Source organism: Populus nigra, chromosome 6, assembly GCF_951802175.1.
Source record: "Populus nigra chromosome 6, ddPopNigr1.1, whole genome shotgun sequence".
Taxonomy (NCBI): domain Eukaryota; kingdom Viridiplantae; phylum Streptophyta; class Magnoliopsida; order Malpighiales; family Salicaceae; genus Populus; species Populus nigra.
The window spans coordinates 5063984-5084227 of record NC_084857.1 but is presented as its reverse complement, the minus strand read 5'-3'; the positions used below and the strand labels follow the sequence as shown (position 1 = coordinate 5084227).

The 20244-nt window shown below is 35.7% G+C and overlaps 3 protein-coding genes across 4 annotated transcripts; 1 reads left to right on the top strand and 2 right to left on the bottom strand.

Moving 5' to 3' along the window:
- The first annotated feature begins 1651 nt into the window (after positions 1-1651).
- On the top strand, positions 1652-8030 carry LOC133697373 (uncharacterized). Its single transcript, XM_062119856.1, has 22 exons — positions 1652-1969; positions 2247-2378; positions 2868-2947; positions 3076-3162; positions 3265-3315; positions 3402-3519; positions 3604-3660; positions 3760-3824; positions 3983-4066; positions 4165-4215; positions 4301-4363; positions 4482-4528; positions 4682-4751; positions 4834-4896; positions 5271-5360; positions 5540-5578; positions 5657-5884; positions 5982-6067; positions 6314-6362; positions 6477-6557; positions 6657-6750; positions 7237-8030. Exons 2-22 carry the CDS (start codon positions 2261-2263, stop codon positions 7431-7433), a joined length of 1818 nt encoding a protein of 605 aa, XP_061975840.1. The 5' UTR covers positions 1652-1969; positions 2247-2260; the 3' UTR covers positions 7434-8030.
- Positions 8031-9254: 1224 nt separating this feature from the next.
- LOC133697882 (protein SOMBRERO-like) lies at positions 9255-12436 on the bottom strand. 2 transcript variants are annotated; one of them, XM_062120698.1, is made up of 4 exons: positions 11907-12436; positions 10924-11122; positions 10214-10485; positions 9255-9980 (listed from the first exon to the last, which is right to left on the bottom strand). In XM_062120698.1, exons 2-4 carry the CDS (start codon positions 11090-11092, stop codon positions 9462-9464), a joined length of 960 nt encoding a protein of 319 aa, XP_061976682.1. In that variant the 5' UTR covers positions 11093-11122; positions 11907-12436; the 3' UTR covers positions 9255-9461. The 2 variants fall into 2 exon arrangements, with proteins under 2 accessions (XP_061976682.1, XP_061976681.1); XM_062120697.1 differs by having other exon boundaries at positions 10924-11128; positions 11907-12435.
- Positions 12437-16377: 3941 nt separating this feature from the next.
- LOC133695807 (protease Do-like 10, mitochondrial) lies at positions 16378-20244 on the bottom strand. The gene is made up of 4 exons (XM_062117752.1): positions 20095-20244; positions 17254-17304; positions 17069-17168; positions 16378-16965 (listed from the first exon to the last, which is right to left on the bottom strand). Exons 2-4 carry the CDS (start codon positions 17283-17285, stop codon positions 16729-16731), a joined length of 369 nt encoding a protein of 122 aa, XP_061973736.1. The 5' UTR covers positions 17286-17304; positions 20095-20244; the 3' UTR covers positions 16378-16728.

Here is a 20244-nt window from a genome sequence, read left to right as displayed (position 1 = left end):
TAAAACCTTTTTTTTTATGATCACTTTTTTATTTCTTAGTTTGATTCACATGATATCATTTACTACTTTTTTTGTCATATCATTTACCATTTTTTTTTGTCATCTTACTAAATAAAATAAGCTTATTCAACCTAACTAGGTTTATAAATCAAATCGTGACTTTTTCTTACCTTTTGAAAATACACCTGTGGCCTCTTAGCAATTTTTTTAGCGAAAAATTAAATTGTTTTTTCCTAGATTGCGAGACTTAGTAGCTAAAAGCCTAAAACTACAAGACAAAGCTCTTTTTTTTTTTTTTTTATAAATAGACTTCACAAAGTTTGAGGTCAAGTGCAGCCGGTCCACAGTCCACACAATAACAATTCTTTTAATTTTTTAAAGATATACTATTATTTTTTAAAATATCTTTTATTTTAAAATATATTAAAATAATTTGTTTTATTTTTAAAAACTATTTTTAAGATTCGTGCATCAAAAGAATTTAAAAAATAAAAAATATTAATTTATAACAAAAAAATTTAAATATTTTAAAAATATAGATTAACCCGCGTTTAAATTATATCAAATACCAAACTAACAAAATGGAGAGGAGGGAACAACCTCCAAGGTCTAAAACCAAAACAAGGCATGATAGCAAGTAAAAAGGAGAAGGCAAAGTTAAGCCATTATCAAAAACACAAAACTAAAAAAAACAAAACAAAGCAAAGCAAAGGGAACGAGGGGAAAGCCTTAAAGATGTAACCTAAGCTAGGGATAATGTAATTGTAAACTAATGAAATAAATCAACATCGTTCAAAGTCCTCGTTGAGCTCCGACTAAGGTTTTTCTTTTGCATATCACCATGACGGCATGACCTTTTTTTTGGTATTTTCATTAAGTTTATTTTTAAATAGTAGTTATGGTTGTTTTTTATTTAGAAATATATTAAAATAATATTTTTTATTTTTTAAAAATTATTTTTGATACCAGCATATTAAAATGATTTAAAAATATTAAAAATGATTTAAAATTTTTTTCAAAAATATTTTTTAAATGTTAGGGAATAGCAGTGGAAAAATAAAACTCCCTCAAGAAAATAAATTTGCGGTGGAGTTAGGAGATTACTAGATTCGAGAGACACGTGTTGCTTTCTTTTGTATAAAAAACCTCCCCCAAGAAAATCTAATTTTGTCATTTTGTATTTGGTGTGAGTGAACCATAGCCATCTCTCTCTCTCTCTCTCTCCTCATTCAAAGCAGAAAACCTTTTATACAAACTACCACGTAAAGCAAGCAAAAGATTCTCTCTTCTGCTTCTTTTTACCCCCCCCCTCTCTTTTTATTTTTTTTAACCTCTCTCAATATTTTGTTTAAGAATTTTTTAAAGTGTTGTTTAAAAATATATTAAATATATATATATATTTAAAATTTATTTTGATATTAACTTATCAAAACATTAAAAAATTAATTTAAAGTAAAACAAATTAAAATTTAATAAAAAACTGGTAGTAACTTAATGAAAAAGAAACAAGAAAAAAAAAGAAAAGAAAACCCTAGGGGCAAGAATAGTCAAAAACTTTTAAAACTAATACTACTAGTATTTTTTTTGTACGAAAATAAAAATAAAAATAAAAATAAAAATACTACGACTACATGATATAAGGAGTGGAAAGAACGCATCTCAAACCCGCCGCCCCTGAAGCAAAAACACAAGAGAGGAGAGAAGGCCCTTTGATGGGTTTAAGGAGGGAAGGTTTTTTGAGCATCTTTCTTTCTTTATCTTGATCTTGATTGTTTCTATTATCCCATTCGTGGGTTTTGTTTGATTTGAAAGAGAGAAAGAGTACTCTTTTGTTCATATCTTTCTTTTCCTAGACCAAGAAAGGAAGAAAGAACACCACCATATATTTGCTAAACAGCAGAGAAAGCAGAAGCAAAAAAAGAAAAAGAAAGTGAGGGTTGGCTTTGTAAAGACCGTCATTGAAAACAAGGTGGTTTTCTCATTATTCACACCAAAACCCACTTTGGGTACAATATCTATGTTTCTTATCTATCCTCCTTTGATTAACCTCTCTACTCTTTATTCTCATTTATCCATTGGTTTTGTCAGCACCAAGACACCCTTTATTTCTTTTTTTAAGTTTCGTTTTTTCACCATTTACCCATACCTGCATCTGCTGCGTGCTCGCTTGCTTTCTGGTGCATTTTTGTGTGTCTGCTTTTGTGAGTTTTTGGTATTGAACTGTAAAGTTCTGTTCTTTGTATCAGAAAGAGCATTGACAATGAAGTACGTATTGGTTACTGGTGGTGTGGTTAGTGGACTTGGCAAAGGTGTTACAGCCAGTAGTATTGGTCTTCTCCTCAAAGCCTGTGGCCTTCGAGTTACTTCTATTAAGATTGGTATATTTTGTTCTTTTAATAATGTCTTCCTGATTGAGATTGTACCGACTTTATGTTGGTTTTCCATTTAAATTTGATTAAGTACTGGATTGATAGTTTGCTCTTGTTGGTTTGTTTCTTCTTTGTTTTTTGTTTTTAATTGATTAGTTTGTTTTACTTAAGGTTTTTATGTTTGAAAGTCTTGAAGCTTTTTGGATTTTGGGTAAGGTTTTCATTTGTGAAAGTTGGTCCGCAGTTGAAATTTTGTTTCTTTTTAACACTGCCTCTGAACTTGGCTGGATACCATTTAAATTATTCATCTCATCTGATCCTCTAGTCCCCGACTCACAATTCAAATGAAAGAAAAAAATTGAAGGGTGGTCGCATTGTTTGTTGAAGTTGTTATATGATTCCATCTTGGAATTCGTTATCACGGGATGCCTTCAGTATCTTTGGATGTTGATGTTAATTGTTTCAATAGCCTTACTTTGTGCTTGGTTATATTTCCAGACCCTTACCTAAATACTGATGCGGGCACTATGTCTCCTTTTGAGCATGGGGAGGTCTTTGTCTTAGATGATGGCGGCGAGGTAAGTTCACTGAATAAATTATTTTCCACTCAATATTTGTCGAGCACCCTCTTCAGTGTCAATTCCATACTTCCATTATTAACATGCTTCCTGTAAAGAGGATTAATTACTTCTTTTTGATGTAAAAGGTGGATTTGGACCTTGGTAACTATGAGCGTTTTCTAGACATTAAGTTAACCCGTGACAATAATATCACCACTGGAAAAATATACCAGGTAGTGAATGTCTCCAGGATCGTGAATAAAGTAAATTTTATGAATCAGATGCAGCTTTAATCTACTTTCTTGCTATTCTGAAATTTGTCTTTGATTAAACAGTCTGTTCTCGAGAAGGAGAGGAGAGGAGATTATCTTGGAAAGACTGTGCAGGTCTGTTCCACATTCTGTTGTTCCTGACTGAGGTCTGTCATAATTTACCATGAAGTTAAATTTTTGTTTTGATTGTTGTTCTGCAGGTAGTTCCACACATCACAGATGCCATCCAAGAGTGGATAGAGCGTGTAGCCTTCATACCAGTGGATGGAAAAGAAGGTCCAGCTGATGTTTGTGTCATTGAACTTGGTGGAACTATAGGTACTGAAATTCCTGTTGCTGTGCGTCAGATAAGCTGTTTCCCTTGTTATTTTGCTTCCTTAAAATGAACCTTATTTAATGCAGGGGACATTGAATCGATGCCGTTTATTGAGGCACTTGGCCAGTTCTCTTATCACGTGGGTAAGTTGATGTTTTTCTGGGCCTCTATTTTACAGGCTTATAAGGAGAGATTTTTTTTTAGATGGGTTTCAGTACACACTTAGCTGCTGCTTTTTTTAGGCCCTGGAAATTTCTGCTTGATCCATGTCAGCCTGGTACCTGTTCTTAATGTTGTTGGTGAACAGGTACTTATAGAGTTGTCTTTCTTAACATGGTTTTGTACATTTATTTTTGGTTTGACACATGCAGCTAACTAAAGCACTTTCTTGTGCATTGTGTTGACTTTACTACGTGTAAGTTGCATAGCCTCTAACTTTTGCTGTGTATGAATGTTGACTTATAGAAAACGAAGCCTACCCAGCATAGTGTTAGGGGGCTTAGAGGACTTGGATTGACTCCGAACATTCTAGCTTGTCGCAGCACAAAGGTTCTCCTAACTTTTCTCGTTGCTCGTTGCTCGTTTCTATTTCATATTTCCTTCGTGATCTGTGGTGTAGGCGCCTGATTCTAAACTTTCTTTAACAGGCACTCGAAGACAATGTTAAGGCCAAACTATCCCAATTTTGTCATGTGGCAGTAATGCAAGATAAACACTTTTATTGTTTTGTTTGGCTTTTATTAAACACGGTTACTGGTTCTGACAATTTGGCTTTGTGTGCAGGCTGAAAACATACTCACCCTGTATGATGTCCCAAACATCTGGCACATTCCTCTGCTTCTAAGAGTGAGTAGTTTTCTGTGGGGTTTCTGATTTTTTTATAATTTTTATTTTGGTGTACTAGTCTTCAAACAAGAACTTCCTCTGATTTTTCCCCTTAATTCTTGTCTTTTAACATAATTAGGATCAGAAGGCACATGAAGCAATCTTAAAAGGACTGAACCTTCTAGGGTTTGTGAACTGAACTCACTATTTGTTTCCTTTGTAATTTCTTTTTCTTTTCATTTGCTGCATGATCTCTCTCTCTATATTCATAATGTCCCTGTTGTTGCATCAGCCTTGTAGTGTTTTTAAACAGAGTATTAACATTTCCATAATCTTCAGTGTTGCCAGGGAGCCTGATTTACAGGAGTGGACTGCTAGGACAAGAGTCTATGACATACTGCATGAACCTGTGAGTCACAAAGATAATCCCCGATGCAAATTGATATTTACATTTCTGTTCCATCTTACCGTGCTCTTATTGGGTATTGCAGGTTAGAATTGCCATGGTTGGAAAATATACTGGACTTTCAGATTCTTACCTCTCTGTTTTGAAGGTGAGTTCTTTAGTACCTGTTTTACCATTTTCTGGGTCATGTTCTCAGTTACAAGCCTTTTCTGCATTATAAGTTACAAGCTTGTGCATATTATTTCCAGATCTATCGTATGTTCCCTGACCACGAAAAAACTATGACCTTAGGTGGGCTTCAAACATCCAAAGATTATATGTGCATTATGCTCTTTGATGAACAGAGCTTAAGCTCCATTCAACTAATTATACTGAACATAAAATCTATTAGAAATGTTATGTTGCCACACCGTGTATGATAAAAGAGTTCTGAAAGGAGTGTATTCTTTGTTTGGATTTTGTTATATTGCACTGACAGAACTTATGAGATATCATATCCTAAGTTTTGGATTATTGTTGCAGGCTCTTTTGCATGCTTCTGTCGCTTGCCGGCGGAAGCTTGTTGTAGAATGGGTTGCTGCAGGTGATCTTGAAGATGTTACTGCTAAAGAGGTCAACAAAAGTCCAACTTCTACATTGCAATCTTAGAATCCACTCACACCATCAACCCCCCTCTTCAAAAAAAAAAAAGATGATTTCTTTTTTGATGAAGAAAAAAACAATATCCTATGCTGCTTGTTACAATTTAGTATTTGTAGAATTTGATTTTTGACTACTTTTTTTCCTTGCAGGCACCTGATGTTTATAAAAATGCTTGGGATCTTTTGAAGGTGATCTTAGATCTTTTTTTCTTTGCTCATTTTTTATTTATTTTCTTAATTGGCCTTCTGAGATTGTATTCAATGCAGGGATCCGATGGTGTTCTAGTTCCAGGAGGGTTTGGTGATAGAGGGGTTCAAGGAAAAATTCTTGCTGCTAAGTATGCTCGTGAGAACAAAGTTCCATTTCTGGGCATTTGTCTGGGGATGCAAATTGCTGTTATTGAATTTGCACGATCTGCTCTTGGTTTGCATGATGCAAACAGTACAGAATTTGATCCTGAAACTTCCCATCCTTGTGTCATTTTTATGCCAGAGGTATGTAGTGCTACAGTCCTGACTGTACCTGTGGAACTTTGTCAATTGTTGTTTTGTATGCTGAAGCTATTCGCTATAACTTTGTTTTTTTTGACAGGGTTCAAAAACTCACATGGGGGGGACTATGCGTCTGGGGTCAAGGAGGACTTATTTCAAAGTTCCAAATTGCAAATCTGCAAAGTTGTAAGATTTTTGACTATTTCACATTCATGTACTTCCATCTCACTACATGACTTGATTTAGAGTATGCCACATGTATGCTTTCTTCTTAGTATTATCTTCCTAAGCACAAATTCATATTTTTATTTACTGTGAAGACTTCATTAGATGTTGATGCACCCTCATGAAACAGAAAAAAGATGGCTGAATCAAACATTCTTTTTTCTTTTGCTTTAGCTCACCTGATTAATCATCTGTATCTGTGTTTAGGTACAGCAATGCCAGTTTTGTTGATGAGCGTCATCGGCATAGATATGAGGTAACTGTTTCCCATAGGCAAATATGTGGAAGAGCTCTGCATGAAGAAAAAAAGTGCAATAAATTGAGCTCTTGCAACCACCAGATTCCTAAGAAATTGTTTATTTTTAAACAGGTCAATCCAAACATGGTATCACAATTTGAAAATGCTGGTCTATCATTTGTTGGCAGAGATGAAACTGGTCAGCGCATGGAGGTAAGTTTCTGTGAAAGCATGGCAATTGATGTTTTCCACGAAGTTTGTATTACATTTGGTGTTAGATGGTAATGAGCATTTTACTGTTATTTTGACCAGATCATTGAACTACCGAGTCATCCGTACTTTGTTGGTACCCAGTTCCATCCTGAATTCAAGTCAAGGCCAGGAAAACCTTCGGCTCTTTTCTTAGGTATTATATCCACTCATCACAACTCTGTTCATTGGCATTTAATAAAGTGTCGTTTGGCATTAGATGGATATCAATAAATTATTTGACCTTATGTTGGCTGCTCTTATCCCTGATGAGCGCCTGTACGCCTGTACTTTAGTTGATGCTAAATTTTGAAGGGTTCTGTCTGAAGGTCATTACTGCAGCTGGGCTCAAAGTTGATAACAAGTTCATTAGAAATTATATAATCTAGGGGAAAAAATTATTTCCTGTCTTCACCTGTTGTTTCCTCTTTTGAGAAGCTCTATTTTAGTTTTGATACCTAATATTGCTATCAACTTCCAAGGTGATGGAGTAGTCACCACCATCATTTTCACCTCATTATTATTGTGCATTTGGCTTGGGCAATCTGAGCACACGGAGTCCATTCTGTGCCATGCCTGGTCCAATGCATGTTTGAGCATCTTCCTACTCGGGTATTTTCTCAGTTCCTTTTCCATGTCACAGGACTTATAGCAGCAGCAAGTGGGCAGTTGGATGCTGTCTTACAAAATTATGGTCATGAAAGTAAGCTATTGCCAAATGGAATAAGCAATGGAAAACCATCAGTGAAAACCTACCAAAACGGCAATGCCATTAAGTCTTCCAATGGATCACTAAATGGTGTATATAGCAATGGCAATGGCAATGGCGTGCACCATTAAGGAAGTGCGCTCTGATTATGGTTTCAGTTTTTGAAGGGCTTTCAATAGTCTTCGGTTTTTCTTTGTACAGCCGTTGAGTATGGGGTAGATTATTTTAGCTCTCAAGTGACTTGGCTTAGGAGAAGGTTGTGGAGTCCGAACTCTTGTAACAACGAAATTTTCCAGTTTGTCAGTAAAATATGGGCTTGAGTTGCAGCATCACCCTCTTGGTGGACCAAGTGTCCTTTTTAAGTGGGAATTTTGGCTGTTAATTTGTCTTAGAAGAAGGAATGTTTCAAGTCTACCCTTCTATCATCAACATAGGAATTGATACTGGTTGCAGTGATACACCATGACAGAAGCAGGCATCCCTGGTGACTACTTTTGGCAATCAATTGATTGGTTCTCTCCTCACGCATCGACCGGCCGTCCTCCTTTCTTTCGGTCGCTCTTCTAACTTTGTAAGGCAATGGATGTGTAAACTTCTGTTGCTCGGAGGCATTTGCAGACATTCCATTTTCTTAAATATTTGTCTTGTATGTCACGGATAAGTTTGATGTTTTTCAATAGCTTTCCCCCCAAATGGTTGCAAAGAATGAAAGATACGGAAATTTCATACTTTACGCGTACTAGTATGACTTTTGCAAGGATGAATAGTAAATATACTGTCTGTTTTTATGGTTTATCCAGGTCCCAAGATATGGTCAGCCATGTGAGGATGAGCTATAATTAGGATATGGCTTTATTTTACTCTAGCAATTTTTGAAATTTCGTGGCAAGGTGGTTTTCCTTTTCACACATTTTGTGATAAAATAAGCTTTCTGTCTTCCAATCCTAGGCATCTGGATTTTCAAATTAATTATGGTTAATCTGGTCGAGAAAATTTTTGTTTTGCTATGGTGATGAGTCATCTGGTTTAGGGATAATGCATGGTTTGTTGCGCGAAAGTCAATAATTTCATAATGTTGTGGCCCGCAATTTTCCTGAATAGATATTTAAATACAATGAGTTCTTACCAACTGATACGGCAATATATAGTTTTGGAAGCTGTAGTTTTGCTTTATTCTGTACTGAAAAATCATTTTTGTTTTGAAGTTGCGATAGGCTTCTATCAGCTGCAACCTTTGCCTTGTTACCAAGTAACACCACATAGTTTGAGACATTCCAGACCGTATATGTTGAAGATTTTAAGAAATGTTGCATTACAATTTAAACTTCTTACTTCCGGTAGAATATTTCGTTTGATGATCACACGTTACATGCAAGAATATACATCCAATTATGTTGCACACTGCCTGATGAGTTACTGTCGGTCACTACTGATAGGAATCCTGAGGGATTAGAAAAACTGGGAAAAAAAAGTGTTTTCTTTTATCTGTCCCTAATTATGCTGTAATTTTAAGAACTGAAATGTTGCAGTCTATCCAAGAGGATGCCTGGCGTTTAAGGCGACGTCCGTATATCCACTAGGTATTAGGTTTAATCCTTTATAAGATGTAAGAATTTAGGGGTTTGTAGGAGGACAACCTTTACCATGTTATTCTGTAGGAAGACTAGCTTTCTATACAACTCAAGATTTACTGTACTTTTTTGTTTTTTACGAAGCAAAACAAAAGGAAAATAATGCTGCACAAAATCCTAAATGATGATAATTCTATCTATATTAATTAAAAATTTAACGATTTGCATCTTCTTAGTTCTATATATGTTCGAGTTTAACATATTAGAATAGATAAGATCGTCGAGGGGGGAGGGGGTTGTTTTCCATCGGTTAACACTCATTTTCTCTGACAAAAAAAGAAAAAGGCATGCAACGCAAATGGTAAAAAGAAAGAAAGAAAATAGATAAATAAAGGGGATAATCGGATGAATTAAGGATCTTGTCCTGAACTTTCTATATATACATTTTAATAATAAAAAACCAACTCATAAAATAGCAAGAACATAATTGATATGGATTCCTCATCCCTTTTATGAATAAAAATACATGCTCCCTCCAGTTTAAGAAGATAAGATGCAGCACGGTTAATGACTTGGAACGTCGCAACTCTACTTCGAAAATCTCAGAATGTCAGTCTCAAAGCCAAGGTATTGAAATGGGAATTTCTGAGTTGAAGCACCCACATGGTCACCAATTTGGGATGAAGAATTTCCTTTGTTTTGGTAGTGCTGATGATGATCCAGGTTTTGTTGAGAAGCAAGAAGCTTATCCAGAAATGACCAATCACCATTGAACCTCCCTGCGGGCTGCACAAGTCCACAACCAGTAGATGTTAACCTCAACAAGTTCTGTGAGCACTCAATGTCGTCCATGTTGTTCAAAGAGAGAGGTGATACAAATGATGGGGCAACAGCTGATTCCGGACTGAATAACTGTGGGAGATGCATGGAGCCATCAAAGGTATAGTCATCATAAATTGATTGCATATGGTTTTGTTTTGGCTCCAGTGGAAGAGAAGAAGCGCTAGCCTTCATTTGAGAGAAGTGTTCTTCTTGAGAAACTTCTGGCAGGAAACCTCTAGTTTGATTCTTCTTCTTGAAAACCCTACAGACAACCCAGCCATCTTCCTGCAAAAATAGCAACTTTATATCAGTGCTCTATTTTCATTTAATTTTAACCAATGAACTTTGCAAGAATCTGAGATCCCACCCATCTTGTACGTAGCATAATTAAGAAACCCACCCTACAAAAATCATGAGCCAAGGAGGAAACCAAGATCTTTGGACAATGGTGAACTATACCTAATATTTTTATTTTTCTTGAAAAAAGAACTCTTGATCCTAGGTGGTGTATAATTTACCTGAACCTCAGAGTTGTCATCATCCAAGCGGTACTCATGCATGATCCAATCAGTCTTTTGACCATGAGGAGCACGTCCAGTGTAGAAGACTAGGGTTTTTCTCATACCAATCCTCTGAGAGTTGCTAAGATGGATGGCCTTATCCCTTCCCGTTGCTTTCCAAAAACCTGCGGTGGTTGCCCGGTTTGTTCGAGTCCCGGTTGGATATTTCTTGTCCTTGTGGCTGAAGAAATACCACTCATTTTGAGGACCGGAACCAATCCTGCATTTGTCTGTATTTCCACAAGAAGAAATGATGATTATTGATTTGGGTTCGATGAGATCGATTTCATACTGTAATATTACAGCTCAAACTTATAATTAATTACCTAGTGAGCTCTATAACCCTAAACTCATAATCACGTCTACCTCACCACTAATCAAGTGAGTACGTGAGTTTTTGTTTTTAAAAAACCACTCTTCCAAAACTTAAGTTGTAAGATGAGGTTTTGATGAAGTTAATGTTTTTACATTACTTACTAACAGCCCGAACTAGCTACGTGGGGATTTTTAAGTTCAAAGTGTTGGGTTACTTCATCGGAAACATCCAATATTCACAATGCCAGAAAAGTCATAACGTGCGTATGTATAGAATTATTTAGGGTTCTAACTTATCACTCTAAACTGATATGAAGAATTTCTAGATGAGCAAGAAGAAATAATCGTCTAACCTTTGAGATCCCATGGCTCAAGTTTATTGAGGTCCACCTCCCTGATAACATCCAGGTCAATGGCTTCATACGAGACCTTCTTCCTCAGATAATAGTACAGAAGCTCTTCATCTGTTGGATGGAATCTGAAACCTGGAGGAACTGATAGTTGCCCGTTTCCTGCCATCATTCTCCCTTAAATCTAGTATCTGTTGTTGTCCTGAAACTTCAAAAGCATGACAGTAATTAAGAAAAATATTCTTGTATGCGCAGAAAAGGACAGCACTCCGAACATATAGAGAAAATTTTATGGTAAATAAAAATCCATAGGGTTTCTGTTAAAAAAAAACTTAAAATACCTTAACCCTAGGTCAAAGATTAGGGCATATGTTCCATGATAAACCGTGGAAAATACTGAATATGTTTTTAAACATGCATGGTAGGCCTTTAGAATCACCTTAATTAGTTTGCAAGATCCATATTAAAAACAAGTAAAGAAGATCCATGAAATATATATATCATCATTTCTTTCAAGAAGGAATTTCTAAGAACGTAGCTTCTTAAATCTTGAGAACAGTACTCTTTGTTCTTCACAATACGAGACTCGGATTCCTGTCTATGACCATGTACGTAAAAGGAGCAGATCAGATCATTGGCATTATTTTTGGTTATGCATGTAAACCCTGCCTTTTATGCTAGCCATTTCTTTCTTCTTTTCATTTTACATGGCATGAAATAATTAAAGTGTAACTTCTTTCATGACAAACCATGAAAATTTCTTTTAGTATAAAACTGAACAGCAAGAGATAGGGTAAAAGAAAAATAAAGGCAGGATTAGCTCATTTTTCTTCTTAAACATAAAATCACAGCTGAATTTTGACAGAAAACCACAACAAAAATCTTCCTTAAAAAGGAAAAAAGAAAAAAACTTTGCAACAAAGGAAAGGTGCAAAAAGATGAAAGATGACGGTGATAAAGGAAACAAGAAGGCAAACAAAGCAGACCTTAGCAGTTGGCAATCAAGAGCTCTGTCTGTGACAAAGGAAAGAAGACAACCTAAACAGCAAAAAGCAAGCGGCGGGGGCGGCCAAAGTCCTTAATTTACTTCAAGGGCACGGTGTGTGTATGCATTCTTTGGCCTTTTTAAGAGACTTTGAATTAGAACGATATAGAGATACAGATATGTGTGGATCGGTGCAAGGGTTAATTAAAGAAGAGTGATCACAAACCTAAGATGGGAACAGAAATAAAGGAAAAACAATTAAAAAATGGAGAGCAAGAGGGAAAATGAAGAGGGCAATGGCATGCTGGTTATGTCTTTTGTGATGAGGGTATGATCAACCTTTGGTAAATGTCCTTTGAACGGGAGACCTTATCCCCAGAATTGCCTCATTAAAATGAAGAAAATCTGCTTAACTGTCAATTGCGAATGCCGACAGATTTTTTAATGCATGATCATCCCCATGTATCTATTTGTCAACAGTTGCGCACATAAATACATGCACTGAGTCAAGAGTCAGAGAAGGAGAGAGGAATGAAGAAGAATTCTCCTTCTATTCCTTTTATTCCACCTTCTATTCTTCTATTCCTGTCTGTATGTTTCCCTTATTTATTTCTCTTTTTAAAATAATGTTCTTTTAATGATTTCTTTTTTCTTTCTTTTTTAAAAAAACCCTACCAGCTAGGTATCCACTATCCAAGCTCAAAACTCCCAAGAGATAAAACAAAATGTCTCCCGCAATAAATTATACGGTCCACTCTCACATCTTCTTGTGTAGCCAGAGACATAATTATCCACGTTAATCCATTCTTAGACCTCTTGGCATTTTGTTGTTAAATGATGACCGCCTTTTTCTCATTGATTTGATGTGTTAGCACGTAATTAAAGATGCTAAACCATGATTAATCAAAAAAGAAAAAAGGGATCGAGATGAAATTGAGAGAATGAGAGATAATTAAGTATGGTTATGCATCTAATCCAGACTTTGGGGAGAAAAGGAACTCTTCTTCAACGTCCTGCCAAGGAAAAAGAAAGATATATAAAATAATAAAAAAGAATTAGGGTTTCAATATTTCTGAACAACCTCCAGTCAACTCAAGGGGATAGATTCCATGGCCCTTGAATCACGTTCAATGAAGTGTGGATTTGCATCAAATTCAGTGCAACTCTTATGACTCGGGGTCCCTATTTATTTAGTTCTTCAAAAAATGTGAATGAATTAATTTTCTAATTATGTAATAATTAGCACTTTTTTTTTTGTCTTAATCCACGGCCAGCGTGCTGTGGATTTAAGTGAACAGCTAAGAGGATTGTACTTCAGTACGTGTGGATTGGTGTCCATGAATAGTATTGGATCTCCTAGCCCAGCTGCAATCAAATCCAACACGAGCTCAATATTTCTATATATATATATGACCTCTTTTTATAATTTCTACTAAAAAAAAAGTGTGGATTATTTTCTTTTTTCAATCTCAAAATCGACGCCAGACATTTCCATTGACATGCACATGTCAAGCTCAAGTTAATTTCAGTTCAAGAACCCAAGTTATTCACTACAGAAGAGATTTTTTTTCTCAACCATTGATGAAGGAGAAAGGGCACGTCCTCTTTTAATATTTTCCTATCTAAATGTACGGTGGACTTGATTGTTCAATTTTATAGGATAATACTAAAAGTCATTTTGATTTTGTCTTGACAAGAGAGATATCTCGTAATTTATTTTTTTCATGAACCGCGCACCCTCCTCCTCCTCCTCCTCCTCCTACCAGAAAGAGTGTTGCTTTTTTAGAAAAAAGAAAAAAGAAAAAAAAAGTGTTGCTTCTGCTAGTGGGGTTAGTAGAGTTACGTTAACGAGAGATTTAATCATTGATGCTTTATGAAAAAAGATATAATCTCCACTGCACAGATTTATGAACCGGGAATCTACCGAGAAAAAGACAGAGGGCAGAAGACATGAAAAAGCTTCTGGCTTCAATCTGGTCAGAGATAGGTACAACATTGTAAATGTAAGCCGAAAGGATTATTGATGATGATGTGGCCCGTATGAAAGCATGTACCAATGTCAGTAGATGGTTGATGAGCTTTGCTTGTGATGAATATAGGCTGTGGTGTGGAAAAATGAAGGAAAGAGCTAGCAAAACCCTGAAAGTGCGTGGCATTTACACGTGCTGACCCAACACATTTTACTTAATCAAGGCCTCGATTCCATTAACTTATTCGGATTTTCATTGAATTATTTCACTCCCCATATGGATTCTCACGCAATCTCTCACTTTTATATATATATATATATATATATATATAGAGAGAGAGAGAGAGAGTAGAGAGAGTAGAGAGAGAGAGAGAGAGAGAGAGTAGGGATTCCTGGTCAAACACGGTGAAGAAATACACCAACCAAAATTATAATGGTTCATTATAAGCACATTAATTTGCATTGCATCTATTTTTCCACTTTCTCATAAATTTACCCAAATGGAATGTAGTGTGCCGTTGCCTTTACGAACACTACTGCCCTTACATAGCATTAATGTGCATGGGGGTGGCTTCATTGCAAAGGGAATCCTATGCCCAGCTAGCCATTTGCGTATGTACGACTTGCTTCAAACTCAGCACTGGTCGGTATTTCTACATTTGATACCAATGCCTAATTACCGAATTCTAACAGTGGAGGGAGCTGTGGAGTTCTTTTTTCTTCTTTTTTTTTCTTATTATTGTTTAAAGGTGACGAGGTGATCACTGAGTTAATATTTTGCTACACAAAGACTAATTCATTGGATTAGATAAGATTTGATAGTTATGTTCTTAGGTGGTATGAAATTTAAAAGCTCAAATATTATTTTGTAGCTTCCAACCTTTTGACTTCCGAACAACTTTCTAAAGTCAAAATAGCTTCTGAAATCTTGCCAAAATCTCTTATTTTTTCTTGGCTCTGGAAACAAGAGCCCGAAAGCTAAACAAAAACAAACGAACAAAAGCTCAAAGTTACCAAATGCACTTTAAGTCAATTTCTTCAATTTGATCGATAAATTAACAAACTATTCATATTGAGATTATATTAAGAAACCCATTCTCATAATTAACCACGCCTTGAAGTTAATTATAGCACTTAATGAACGAGTTAATGAATGAGGAATATATATACTCGCCTGTCAACAAGATGAACCTCTGGACGTATGGATGCCTACATTTTCAAATCTCGTAATTTACAAGCCTTCTTAAGAAATTTGCTGCATTAAAGAGAGTTATTGCAGCTGTAACTTCAGATGTAGGCAGGGTAATTTACTGTACTTTTTTTCTCTAATCATTATTTTTTAAATGCAAAGAAAGAGAGTGTTGGTCTCTACTGATCAGTGTGTGACCGCCTGCATACATGAATACTAGTTTTAGTTCAAGTTGCATTAACGTGCCTTACCTCACTGTCAACTGTAGGAGAGGAGCCCATTTACGCTGGAGTAGAGTAGAGGTTCGAAAGTCTTATACCCCATGTTTTGTCTTAAGATACAGCACACATCACCACAGTTAGCTGTCTAGACCTAGCTGCAGAATGCGTGTCCTGTGGCTATAATTCTATACGTCCTAAAATCTTAAGAAACTATTAAATGCAGAGGAAAATTACTAATAAATATTTAATATTACAGAATATGTGAAAATTAAAGAATTTTAACGTGAAAATTTTGTTTTTATTATTTTATTTATTTATTTAATATTAAATAATTATTTTAAATTTAAATTTGTTCTAGTCTATTAGATATTTTTTAAGGATTTATTTTATTACTGGATTTATAGTTAATTATTAGTTTAAACCTATTAGCTTAAAACCCAAAAATGATTCATTTGAGTAAGTTAAAGGAGATTATATAATTTTTTATTAGCTGCAAATTTCAGCACCAAGTTAAAGAATAAAAGTAAGTGTTTCTTTTATTTATGGCAAAACAATTTTTTTTTAGAGACAAATATCGTATACTAACTTATTGAAAATTAATTAGCTTCGTGATAATATTTATATACTTCAGGTTTTTAGATACTAGGTTATTTATTATCTCCAAGTCCAATACTTTTGGTTCTTTAATAAAGGGTTATCTATGTATCAAGATTTTATAAAATCTAAATTTTAACTTTATTTCATTAAAGTTAATTGACCATGTGATTAAGAAGTTCATATCAGATGCAAAGAAATTATCAAGAAAATAAAAACTGTAGAGATATAAACCCACAAATTATGATATTTCTCTAGCCACGTCATTTTTTGCTTTCTTTTCTTTTTTTGTAAGATATTGGCTGTTATATTAATATTTTAATATAAAAAAATATTTTGAAAAAACATAAAATAACGGGTCTCTTGCCTCCAGGTGTCTCCGCCACTGATGATGAGTGTAATAGAAGAATAGCTACGGTGATTCAAAGTGCTAAAAATGATCGTCGCCTTCGTTTTTCTACGGGGAATGCATGCGTGCTTGTGCACACAACAGAGGGAGTTGAACAAAATTAATAAATCCAACCACTCTAATTCTTATGATTCAAAGCCCTTCGTGACCTTTAAGCAAGGAAAACGTGCACGCTCCTTGGGAAATAAATAAAAGTACAGAACCTGAAGCCCCAGCTAGGTCACTAACAGCTTTAATAATAATGATAAGAAAAGAGGGACGGAGGTTGTCGTAACACAACGTTACCGACCATGGCAACTGGCAAAACATGTTTACCATGATTCTTGCTTCTGCGATTGGGTAGGAGCCTCGATAATTTCATATAGGCATCCTTATTCGAGGAATGCCTAATTTGCTGATGTGAAGCGGTTATTGCGTAACCAGATTTACTCAACTTCATCATCAATCAGCTTGTGTTCTTCTAGCAGACTGCCGAGGGAACAGAAAAGAAGTCGCCATTCGTACAGTAATTCTGTGACGTTTCAAAATTCTAGAAATGGCTACTTTTGCAGACTGATAATTCAATGCAATTACGCTATCATCATCCAAATCAAACCTCAAGCTCTCTGAACTACAGTCCTCAACAAGTCCGCACAGGTGCTTCAAATTGTCAATTTCTAGTCCATTGACTTTCTTAACCTGCCCATCAACACAGTTATTTGTCAGCAGGCATTTAAGCACAAATAACCACTGCATTTAGTACAAAATTATTATATAACAGAAAAACAAATACGACCACTACCCAGTTATGTCCTAACAGAAACAGGACCGACAGCCCTACACTTGAGCATTTTTGCATGACGCGACTGCTCTTTATGCCCGAACCAGCATCGTTGTGGCCCCTATAACATATACCTCACGATGCATTAGGAAAAACTTGTTCACAGTGAAAGCATATTTGCATCTAAATTGGAAATGTGATGGCACCTGTAGCTCTGCAAGACGCTCATACCCTGCATTTATACCATCCATGAGCACCTGAACCAGAAAAGTGCTTGTCAGTAAAGATGCACTAAATTCAACATGCAAAGGACGTCCTAGCTTTATTTTGCATTGCAGTCCATCAATTTATAATACCAGACATTATCCACCAAGAGGGAAGGGAAAATAGATAATATGATGTCATTCTGGCCCAGTTCAATATGTTAGTGGGCAAGCTTCGCAATCTTAAAAGTGAGATAGAGACAAAGGTATCCTTCTAAATTAAATCTTCCATAAAAATAGTGACCTTTTCAATTCGCTTCTAAATTCTGTCACATGTAACAGATTAGAACTTGTCTTTAAAGCTTGTTTGAAGATCCGAAAAGTAATTAAAATCTATCCAAAAAGATGCGAGGTTTCTTCAAGATACAAACCCAAACAGACCCCACAGCAGCTTTTCTTTCATAATTTGCAATTTTCTTTCCATGGGAGAATTTGCAAGCTAAAGCACAAGGTAGCTACAAAGAGATTGTAATAGCCATCTAGAGACATCTTTTTTACACAAGTTGGATGATCAATCAAACAATAAGTATGATCTAAAAGTACAAGAAAGAACATATTCATTGATAATCCAAGACTTCATGACAGAAATAACTGCAGATTTATTTGATAAATTGAGACCAAACAAGGGGAAATGTCATAATATTTGCAGGCTCCAAAAGAAAAGGAGCTAACCAAAAGTCTCTGGTGGCAGGCAAGAAAATAAAAGTTTTCATTGATGAATTTGGTAAAGTTCTAGAGCATGTTTCTCAGATCTATTGATTTTGAATTTCAAAGCTCTTATGCCTATCTAACATACAGCCATGGTGGATATGGCCACCAGCCAGTAGTCTGTCCATGGATTAAGATGATAATCTTAAACCAATCCATTCCAGCACAAACAGGTTGGAAATGTAAGCAAATCATGAAGAAAGCATTGATTTTCGATGTAATGGAACACAGATATGGATCACTGATCATCACTGCAATCATGTGATGGCACACAAGCATGTGCACATGTGTTAATAAAGGAAACACCTGTTACACAATTATGAAGTTGTTGCTTAAGCACGGAAGAGAATCCTAAATAAGTCAATACAAGAAAATAATGAGAAAATAGAACTATGACTTGCAGGTCTAAGGGTGATTACTGAATTCATGCTCTTCACCACCCCTAAAAACTCCAACTGAAGCAATTTCATCGGGTTTCTTCATAGACACCAAGTGATCAAAAGTTATCCGCTCTCAGTTTAACAAAGGCACTGCACAGTGCACAAGTCAAATTACAAATTAAGAGTACAAGGACAAGTCACAGGTATCAAAAAGAGCACCATGACCAAGAACATGGACTGGCAGAGTAAGAAAAGGTCCTGGAAGCATTCTAACTAATGACATTAAGGCCATGGTCTTTAAAGACCATATTACTCAGAAATGAAGCTACCCCACTGAAAGCTTTAGTTACCCGTGCTATTGAGAATCCAAAGAGGTTATTGAAATAATGCACGAAGCCATCATAACCTTTAGCAGCTGTATCATTAAATCACATATAACCATCATAAGTTAGTTAAATGACTAGACTATGCCATACAATCCATATTATCTAGTACTTGCACCTTAGAACTAATGGCATGTTACTGAAACAGTCCCCAACTTCCCTTGCTTGAAAAAAATGATAAAGGAAATTCACTTGAACTTTTGGGCACAGATCATTAGCATGATATATCTGTCAGAGATTATCTAAAGATCCCAGTATTCAATGTTGGTACAGTAGAAACACTCACCCCGATAAAAGTTATCATGCTAAATAGGTTGCATGTCTTTCAAGTGCCACATTCTGCATGGCTCTAGCACAGATCTAAGAGAATGGGCACTCAAAATATATTGTTTAGCCATCTGCTAACCTGAATTTTCTCCCCACAGTAAACTAACAAATATCTAAACATCATGTGTTAAACATGGCTATCAAACTATTACACATGAGCAAGTAACCTATCACAACGTTTACTTCATGAACAAGACATTTAATATCCATAGAACATAGATAGATGGAGACTGTAAGGTTAAACCAATAATCACTGTTAGCTTTTGCCAAAGTTAAACCAACTTGGTGACAATTCCATCTATTCATCAATGTGGTTACTCATCTATTGCAATATTTACAGAAGAGAAGACAAAATCATGAATCCTTGATGAAGCTAATAGTGACCTATGACATTAAGGATTTTGGGTGAACCAGATACAATTGTAGTTTAAATGGTGCTGAGTAACTGAATAAGTAATACCATGACTACCAGTTCCATCATTTGTTATAGGTATACTGTCAAATGCAAGGATAACATCATCTTTTTTCAGGACTCTGTGTGCATCTGACAGCGGATTAATTTTGCTCGCAAGCACCCCTGTCATTTCAGGGGGCCGCATACCAAAGTGTTTTCTCAATTGAAAATTTTCAGTTAATTGGCACGGTAGACCCGTAGAGCAGAATCCAACATATTTTCCACTTTCTTTCACACCAGATATAAAATGTTTGATTACAGGAACAGGAATTATATAGCTGAAAATACAAAAAGAAGAAAGGAATTAGCTGAAAATAGTATTTATATGATCACAGGAAAAAGATGAATAGCAAAAGAAGTAATGCTACCGCAAATAACACACGTGTTCCCTATCAATGCCAAGGAATCAAGGAAGTGAGGAACACGGCATCAAGTTAGATATAAACTTCATCGCCTATACTTAAATAATTTCAGAAATGGAAATTTTAGATGATTTATCATCCAAAGTAAAACAATAGTGAATAGAACTCACCCAATATTCTCATCACCTGATAGGTTCTGGAAAGCCACACCAGCAACTTTATTTCCCAATATTGCTGGACCACCACTATTTCCTGGATTTATGGCGGCATCAATCTGTATTGCCATTAACTGGGATGCTCCATGTACATGTTGTGTTGGT